The following is an 8,545-nucleotide window of genomic DNA, read 5'->3' as shown; positions in this document are numbered from 1 at the left end:
ATTAGCGGCCATTTTGGCTTCGGTCGCTGCTCCTGCACGCTCCCGGCATTCTGATGTTAACAGGAAGTGACGTCACGTGTCTTCTTCCTGAGTTATTTGGGCTTATTTTGTATTCCACGCTACACAAACCCACAAAGAAGAGACTAGACCGCAGAAACGGTGGCAAATCACTTCAGAAACAATAAATATTGGGTTAAAGTTGTGATTTCACGGAGTTTGCTTGATTTTGCGTTAATAGTTGCGATCGTAACATCGCAAAAATCCTGGAGGGTGTGACTTATTAACACGCAGAAGACGCCTTAATGACAGCTGAAATAAATTAGTTTATGAATTGCTGTTCCTCCCACAGACCAGAAACATTCATGTTCGGTTAATTGGTGACTCTTAAATCGTCCCTCGGTGTGAGTGGTTGTTTGTCTCCATGTGTCCCTGTGATGGACCTGTCCAGGGTGTCCCCCGTCTCTCGCACAGTGACGGCTGGAGACAGACGCCAGCCCCCCGCTGAGGAGCGGGTAAAGAAAACGGACGGCTGGATTTCTGCAGTCAGTCAAAATAAACGACTGAAAATGGTTCCAAATCTGCTCTGGCAGATTAAATCATAAACGTGGAGGCAGCAGAATAATGTGCATGGCCAAGAGTACAGTTCTGCAAACCGTGACGTCTCTAACAGTCGCAGCTCAGCGAGGCGCCACCATTCCACCACAGCTTGTAATGAATGATAAACCCAACATCAGGATCCCTTCAGAAGGTTACAGAAATGGGGACCGGATGAGGAGTTCAGGACAGAACTGAACGAGTTAAAGCCGTTACGGAGAGTCCGAAGTCTCACAGATTTGAAACACAAAGAGAGAGTCAATATTATTCCAGCCTTAAATAAACTCAGCAGAGTAAAGAAGGTTTCTTTACATGCCTTTTAAAGTCAGCATAAAAACTACGCCACACCTCACTTCCTGTGGGTGATTTTTAACTAAAAAGCAAATCTTAATAAATCTTTGAAAAAGAGAAAAACGTCAGGTTTTATTTCCACACCTCCCAGCTCTCCTGATGGACCGCAGACACCAACACTCTGTTTCGTTAAGGGACAGAGACAGCAGAGGGCGCAGAGAGAGGCGGGACCTGATCTCCACCTCCAGCTGCAGCTCAGGCTCTTTTCCTCGACTCGCTGAAGCCTCTCAGGGCCAACTTTTCTCCAAATGCAGATAAATTCAGTTTTTTATTCAACTAATCGAAGCTGAATCCAATCATGTCTGTGACCCTATGAACCCTGCAGAACCTCAGAGAGGAACCAGGACTTGATTCTGCAGAAGGTCTGCAGCCCGCGGAGGTGTCCCCGGGGCCCGGCGGGGTCTGGGATCAGTGTTTTTGCGTCGTACCTGCTGCTTGTTGCCCTTGCGGGTCAGCATGACGAACTGCATGGTGTTGGAGTCGTCAGAGTCTGCCTCCACCACGCACTGCTGTCCGGACCCGCCCTTCTTCAGCTGACTCTTCAGGTGTAGGGGGATGGCCACATCCAGCTGGTGCACCTTCACCGCCTCGCCGCTCCGCTGCTGCAGAGACCAAACACGAGTCAGGAAGGTCCTACGGTTTGACCGACGTGTCTCAGCCCGTCTTCTGTCCTGATTAAACCTGGAGTTCCTCAAGGATCCACTCTGGGCCCGGTGCTGGTGTCATTATATATGCTGCCTTTAGAGTCCATTAAAACAACATCCTCTTCTAACTCTCTGCAGATAATATTCAGACATGATAAAAACTAATAGACATCAAAGCTTGGATGAATTTTAACTTCCTTCATCCTAATAAAACCCAGAAGCAGTCAGAGAACCCAAACCTCCGCCGAGGCAAAACCAGGACCCGGATCACTTGTTTTTGTGACAACCCCAACATTTCTTGAACATTTAATCTAAATCTGTTGATTAGTTTTTAAGTAATCCTGCTAACAAACAAACAAACTAAGACAGAACCGTCTTTTTAAAGGGAATAAAACAGGAGTCGTCCTAAACGGGCAGAAAGATTCTGATTCTGGCATCTGTTGGTGCCATTTTTGACGACTCCTGACTTTAATAAGGTTGAGTCAAGTCCTCGGGACGGGTCCTTCTTTGTCCAGAGGACTTTGTTGGATTGATCTGCCTGGATTTTTGAGCACGCATCAGTTTTCAGAATGTGTTTCTTTCATTTACGTCTCTTTGTGAAGGTAAAGTCCTGAAGTTATTCATGCTTTTATTACAAAGATTATTCCAATTTCATTGGTTTTCACTGTAATGCACTTTAAACACTTTTATTCATCAGCTGATCGTGTCTTTAAAACATCCCTCCCAGAAATAAACACAAACATCACAGATTCAACAGGATTTTCCTGAATTCTGATCAATTCATTTGAATTAAACACATATCATAGTTGCTCTCCAGTTCTGATCTTTCTCTCCATCCTCTCAGCTGTTAGATTGTAAACACTGATCAGTAAACAGCTGGAACTTGTTATTTATTAGCTAACCTGAACATTTCCAGGCCTCCTCTTGATGCTCAGACACAACTTCCTGCTGTCTTTCTTTCCTGCCTCCATCTTTATCTTTCTGCCTCTCCATCTTTAGCTCTCTGTCATCAGACGAACAACACGACTCGCACGAAAACAGGGGAAGTGGGCGGGGCTTACGGCACGCTGCAGAATGAGTGCTTTCTCACATTTAGCCGCTGAAGTCAGTAGATTTGTCGCTAGTTGCTTTAAAAAAATGCTAGAGGGATCTGAAAACTCGCTAAATGTAGCGTTAAAGTGACAAAAAGGTCGTGTGGCGTGTGAGGGCCAAATGTGGGACTTTTGGCTGTCCCGCACAGGGTGATGCGGGACAAGGGACAGGGCGGGGCTAAATGCAGGACGGTTGTTAAGTTTGTCCGAGCAAAGCTTTAAAACTTATAAAACTTATAAAAAATAAACTGAGATGAGTTCAAGAAACTCTGACAGTTTCAGGAGAAAATCTGGGGAACAAATTCGTTTTCAAGACATTTAGGAAACCAGAAAGTTTCTGCTCCAAGACGGTACTTCCTGTTTGTTTGTTTTTAACTTTTTACACATTAAACAGACAAAACTACGTTACGGGTTTCCCTTTAAATTTAGCTTCTTTTAAAAGCAAACGAAAAACGATCCAAGAAGAGCTGAAAAGCAGGATGTTCTACCTGCAGGTTCTCCAGCATCATCTTATCCAGAGCCTGGATGAAGTCTTCGTCCTCGGGACACGCCACGTGCTTCAGCCCGCCGCCACGGATGGTGACCTCCTGCAGGAACAGGACAAACCTTCGTCTGAGCGTCGAGGACGAAGCCACAGCGGACAGAAAGACGTCGGCTCTTACGTTGTTCTCCTCGTCCGTCTCGTTTTCTTTGTTGGAGTCGGTCAGGTAGTCGGTGTTCTCCTCCTCCTCTTCCTCCCGCTCCTCCTCCTCGTTCTCCGAGCCTTCCTGGACGAGGAAAAAGAAGACGCAGCTCTGTGAGCCGAGCAGAAAGACGGACGGCGGGACGAGAGTCCAGTCTGAGGACAGAGAGGCCTGCTGGGTCCTCGGTGGAATGCATGTCGCCCGCCGCAGCGGAGGGAACTCTGGGAACGTCTCAGGTTGGAAACTTTCTGTGGGAATTTATGGGAATAAAGCTGGAATTTTGAATATTAAAGGTTGTTTCCGAACAGGGATTTTAAATATAGAGATGGGCAAATATTTTATATTTTAACAGAATCTTAACTAAAAATAAAAACTGGTTTCATTACTGTGATAAACTGTCCCCTGGACAGTTATGGACAGATGAGACAAACAGGACATGTTGGGACAGACGGCACATATTGGGACAAATGAGACATGTAGGGACAAATAGGACATGTAGGGACAAACGGGACATGTAGGGACAAATAGGACATGTTGGAACAGATGGAAATCGTCACATATTAAAGGTTTATTTGTTAACAGTTTTGTGGATAAAAACATTTTTCTGAAAGTACCTAAAATGACCAAAAAGCCAAATTAATGATTAAATAAGGAGAACAGTTTTGTTTAGAAGTGAAACTCCACGGCTCTCTGTGAGACACAGTGAAGACATCAAATCAGATGTCATCAACCTACGACTGTAACATATCCAGATGATTCCCAGAATCCCTGTGGAAAGTTTCAATTTGGATCATTTCCTCAATAATGTCTGATGGGAAGTTTCTGCAGGTTTTTGGTCTCTTTGCAGCCTGAGTGAACGACTCTCAGCTACTACCAGCTCAAAGATGGCTGACTGAGACATTTCCACAAAATAAAATAACGAAATGTGCTGTGAACACAGATGTAGCCAACAGGAAACCATTAAAGAGCTCCTCGGTTGTGAGAAAAGACTCATGAGGCGACTCAAACAGCTCAGGAATTTTATCACAATAATTACTTTAAACCCAAACAATAGCTGCTGCGGTTCAGAACATCGGGCTGATGCGGAAGAGAAACACTTCCTGCTAAATAAACCGAGTGAAAAAAGGGGTTTTTAGTCGTCCCGGTGTTTCCTGCTTCAAAGGAATCCATTTAAAGAAAGACCTGCTGTTCTGTCATTTATCTGACAGATCTGCTTTTCATTTCATCGTTTTCAGAACGCCACAAACACAGCAGCAAACACACAAAGACCGACAGCAAGCTCAGAGCAAACCTGAAGAAACGCCACAAACATCAGACCGGCCGATCGTCCCAGGCGTGGACGTCCACGCAAACGTCTCAGACTCTACAGGCCTCGGTCAGCAGGTCAAAGGTCAACGGTCTTCTGAATAAAAACAACATGGCAGCTCGACCTGAAGAAACCAGAAGACTTCTGGAGCAGAACCAGAGCAGAGGACAGATGTTTACCCAGAATGCACTGCAGCTGTCAGCACGGTGGTGGAGGGCTGATGGTTTGGGCTGATCCAGTCCAGCTTCCTGATAAAAGTGTCCTAATTATGTTAGAAACACCTGAGATGCAAGATATCGTTTATTAACCCTGGTTCTTGTTCTTCTTATTGGAAAAAGAAACTTGGAGGCCATCTGTCCGACAAACAGGACACAACAGAACGGTCCAGAACCAGAACCAGAACCTCAGAGAGCTGAGCAGAAACCAACGCTGGAAAGAAGAGTGGGTCAGAACCCCTGACGGATCAATCGTCGTGTGTAAACACTCACATCCTCTTCCTGCTCGTTCATTTCGCTCTCGTTGCCCGACTGCTCCTCGGTTTCGGCGCCGCCCTCTTCCTCGTCGTCGCCATCGTCATCATCCTCGTCCAGGGCCTCCCTCTCGCTCATGGCGCTGGAGCGGCCATCCTTCTCCATGGCCATGCCTTCGTGAAACACAAACATTAAGATCTGAAACGAAACGTTGAGGATTCTTGTTTTCCTGTTTGGCGCGCCGCGGCGGCAGACGTGACGTCTGAGGCCTGAAGCTGCAGATCAGGTTCTGCGGGCCTGAAGGCCTCAGGAACGTCCCGATCCCCGTCAAAGAATGAGCGGTAACAATGGGGCCACTGTTGAATCCATCACTCATTCCTCCTCGACTCACAGTTCTCACAAAACAAACATCCCTCCATCACTCTGTCAGGAGACAGTTGTCACATAAAAAGCCCATTTTCCTCCACAGTTATCGGGTCAGTTTTCGTATCCGAGCGCAGATTCCAGGTCGCCACGCCCGAGTCACTTTCTCAGAGGGCGGAGCTGCCGTTCCGCATTTTTCCCTGCATTCCAACTCGACGCCGTGAAACTGCTCGACAAAGACGGGGTCACGGCGTGTCATCAGGCGGCGGAGCCAGATTCACCTGCTGCAGGAGCGTTTCCTTCCGCCACCGCCGCCGTCGTTTTAAAGAACCACTGAAACGTGAGACAGCGTCCACAACGAGACAAGGACCTCATCGTTCCCAAGGTTCACGGAAGATTAGAGAAGATTCGATTCTTTATTTAACTAAATGTTTTGCTGCAGCAGTTTGACTTCTTTGGTTTTTTCATCCTACATAAAACTCATCATTTCCACAGTTTTTAAAGTCGGGACGTTGTGTAAAACCTAAATAAAAGCAAAATTAAATAATTTGCAAATCTTATAAACTCATATTTTACTCACAGTTGATCATAATAAACAAATAAAATGTTTAAACCGAGAAATTAGACTTTTTTGTGGAATAAATTAGGTAATTCTGAACACAGCAACGCATCTCTTCAGTTTTGTTCCAGATGTGCAGCATCTGTAAACATCTGGACCTGAGGTCGTCCCATTCTGTCTGTTTAACAGTCCTGGATGGGAGCAGAGGCACTAATGCACCCCCATACCATCAGAGAGGCAGGCTGAGCTCAGAACAGAGTAGACACATCTGTTCACATCTGGCTTCTTCTCTGCCTGATAGAGCTTTAAGCAGCATCTGTGGAAGTGTTCCTGAGCAGAACCAGAACCTGTCAGCCTGGAGAACCTCTGCCCTCTTCCTAATTCACCTCATTGTTATAAAACTTTTCCTGTCCTGCTTTAGAGACGTGTTGCTGCCTTAAAATTCAAAATGACCCATTTTTTTTATAAACAGAACAATATTTTAGTTTAAACATTTGATATGTTTATTGTGAATAAAACACGGGTTTAGGAGATTTGCTAATTTGTGCATTCTGTTTTTATTTACGTTTACATCAGACCTGTGAGACGTCGACATATTTCTTTAAACGGTTTGATGAGACCAAGATTTTGGGGAATAAAAACCAAATCTTCTCATTTTAGAAGCGGTTTGGTGTATTTCTGTGTGATTATTTCCAAAATAGTTCAGGTGAAGAAACAGAACTGACTGCTCTCGATGAAACGGGCCGATACTCTCCCTTAAATACATTTTTGATGAGTCAAACTGTTTTCTGAAAAGTAGTAAAAGCTGCAACAATCGTGATGAATTTTAATTAGCAGCGATCATCTCGCTGATGAGCGCAGGTGTTTGGTATGAAACATTCCTCCTCCACGCCAGGGAATGCTGCTCCGCCGGTCCGACAGAAAGCCGGAGGGAACTCATCCTTACCCAGTTTGACGAGCACCTCCCTCTCCAGGTCGGACACCTGCTTGGTGGCCTCGTCCAGCGAGCAGCTCAGCCTCATCTTGGGCCGGAGCAGCTCCAGGGTGTCGCTGATCATGTAGTCGATGTCGATGGGGAACGGGTGGTCCTTGGTCCAAACGTCCAGGCTCTTTTTCCACCAGATGTACCGCTGCACACACACGTTTCACGGGTTAAAGGCGCCGCGGGGGGGTCAGCGGCATGCTCCCGGAGCAGACGTACCTGGAAGTAGACGAGGAAGCAGTCGAGCTTCTTCTTGCTGGAGCCGCGGTCGAAGTACTGCCCGCAGGTGTCCAGCAGGGTGCAGACCAGCCGGATCCGGAACAGGTGCTCCGGGGGGTCCAGGGGGCTGGGGCTGCCGTCCTGGTTCACCCCGAAGGAGATGAAGGAGAACAGGGTGCGGAAGATGACGGCCGACTCCACCATGCGGTAGTTGTAGAGCTCGCCCAGGAACTTGGCGCTGCTGATCCGCCGCTGGTTGAACTTCGGCTGATTGACCTGCAGCCGAACACAAGCAACAATAAAACCAGCAAGGGGGATTTTTATACAGCTAAATCAGCTTTTAAAGTCATTATCACCCGCTGACGAAGGCAATAATGTTTCTGTCTATATCTGTGTCTGTCTGTTAGCAAAATATCTCATGAACCACTGGATGGATTTTAATAAACTCACAAAGTAATAACTGGATGGACAATCAGCTCAATTCAAGATGGCCACAGCAGCTAATTAGTACACAAAAACAGCCATTTCTACAGATGCTGAGCTAAAACCTGGTGTGGTGGAAGCTGAGAGTCATCCACAACACACGCATGAAAGGAGTTTAAAGTTCGGCGGGCGATATGCATTCCTTCAGGGAACGCTGTGTTTATATTTCCTGCAGCAGTCACTCACATTTCACATATTAGTGTCAATAAAATGAGCTGTGGGAGTTTTTACATTTTCTTGCCCAGCAGGATCAGACGTGGAGCCATTTTAAATCATGTCACCGTTTCAGAGACACGACGTGACGTTCGTGAACACAGAGAGGGTTAAAATGTGCAGCTAAAAACACCACGTAGACCTTTAACAGGAAGTGCTGTCCTCGTAAACTTTACGAGCCCGACTTAAGACATAAACAAACACATTAATGGGACACGAGCTGCAGTTTGCTTTCATTTCAGGGAGAAACAAGGAGACAAAATGAAACTTTTAAAGGATAATCACTGGATGGACGTCTACAAGTCATTAAATATTCAGACCCTCCAGGATTTTGCGATGATGTGATCGCAACTATTAACAAGCAAACCCCACTAAATCGCAACTTTTCGCAACTTTGCCCAAAACACTGCAACTTTAACCCAATATTTATTGTTTCTAAAGTGATTTGCCACCGTTTCTGCGGTCTAGTCTCTTCTTTGTGGGTTTGTGTAGCATGAAATACAAAATAACCCCAAATAACTCAGGAAGAAGACACGTGACATCACTTCCTGTTAACATCAGAATGCCGGGAGCGTGCAGGAGCAGCG

At 46.1% G+C, this 8,545-nt stretch overlaps 1 protein-coding gene across 2 annotated transcripts in view; it reads right to left on the bottom strand.

Annotated features, from left to right (window-relative positions):
* Nucleotides 1-8,545, bottom strand: part of upf2 (UPF2 regulator of nonsense mediated mRNA decay) — a 25,063-nt gene that overhangs the window by 6,101 nt on the left and 10,417 nt on the right. For both annotated transcript variants that reach the window (XM_017439155.2, XM_037981135.1), the window contains exons 13-18: nt 7,263-7,538; nt 7,008-7,191; nt 5,158-5,312; nt 3,343-3,447; nt 3,169-3,267; nt 1,374-1,547 (exon numbers count right to left, since the gene is read on the bottom strand). In XM_017439155.2, coding sequence (XP_017294644.2) covers nt 1,374-1,547; nt 3,169-3,267; nt 3,343-3,447; nt 5,158-5,312; nt 7,008-7,191; nt 7,263-7,538 — 993 coding nt within the window. The remainder of the gene's footprint in view (nt 1-1,373; nt 1,548-3,168; nt 3,268-3,342; nt 3,448-5,157; nt 5,313-7,007; nt 7,192-7,262; nt 7,539-8,545) is intronic.

The sequence above is a fragment of the Kryptolebias marmoratus genome, linkage group LG18, assembly GCF_001649575.2.
Source record: "Kryptolebias marmoratus isolate JLee-2015 linkage group LG18, ASM164957v2, whole genome shotgun sequence".
Lineage (NCBI taxonomy): Eukaryota > Metazoa > Chordata > Actinopteri > Cyprinodontiformes > Rivulidae > Kryptolebias > Kryptolebias marmoratus.
Note: the sequence above shows the minus strand (reverse complement) of the source record. Positions and strands in the feature narration are given on the sequence as shown.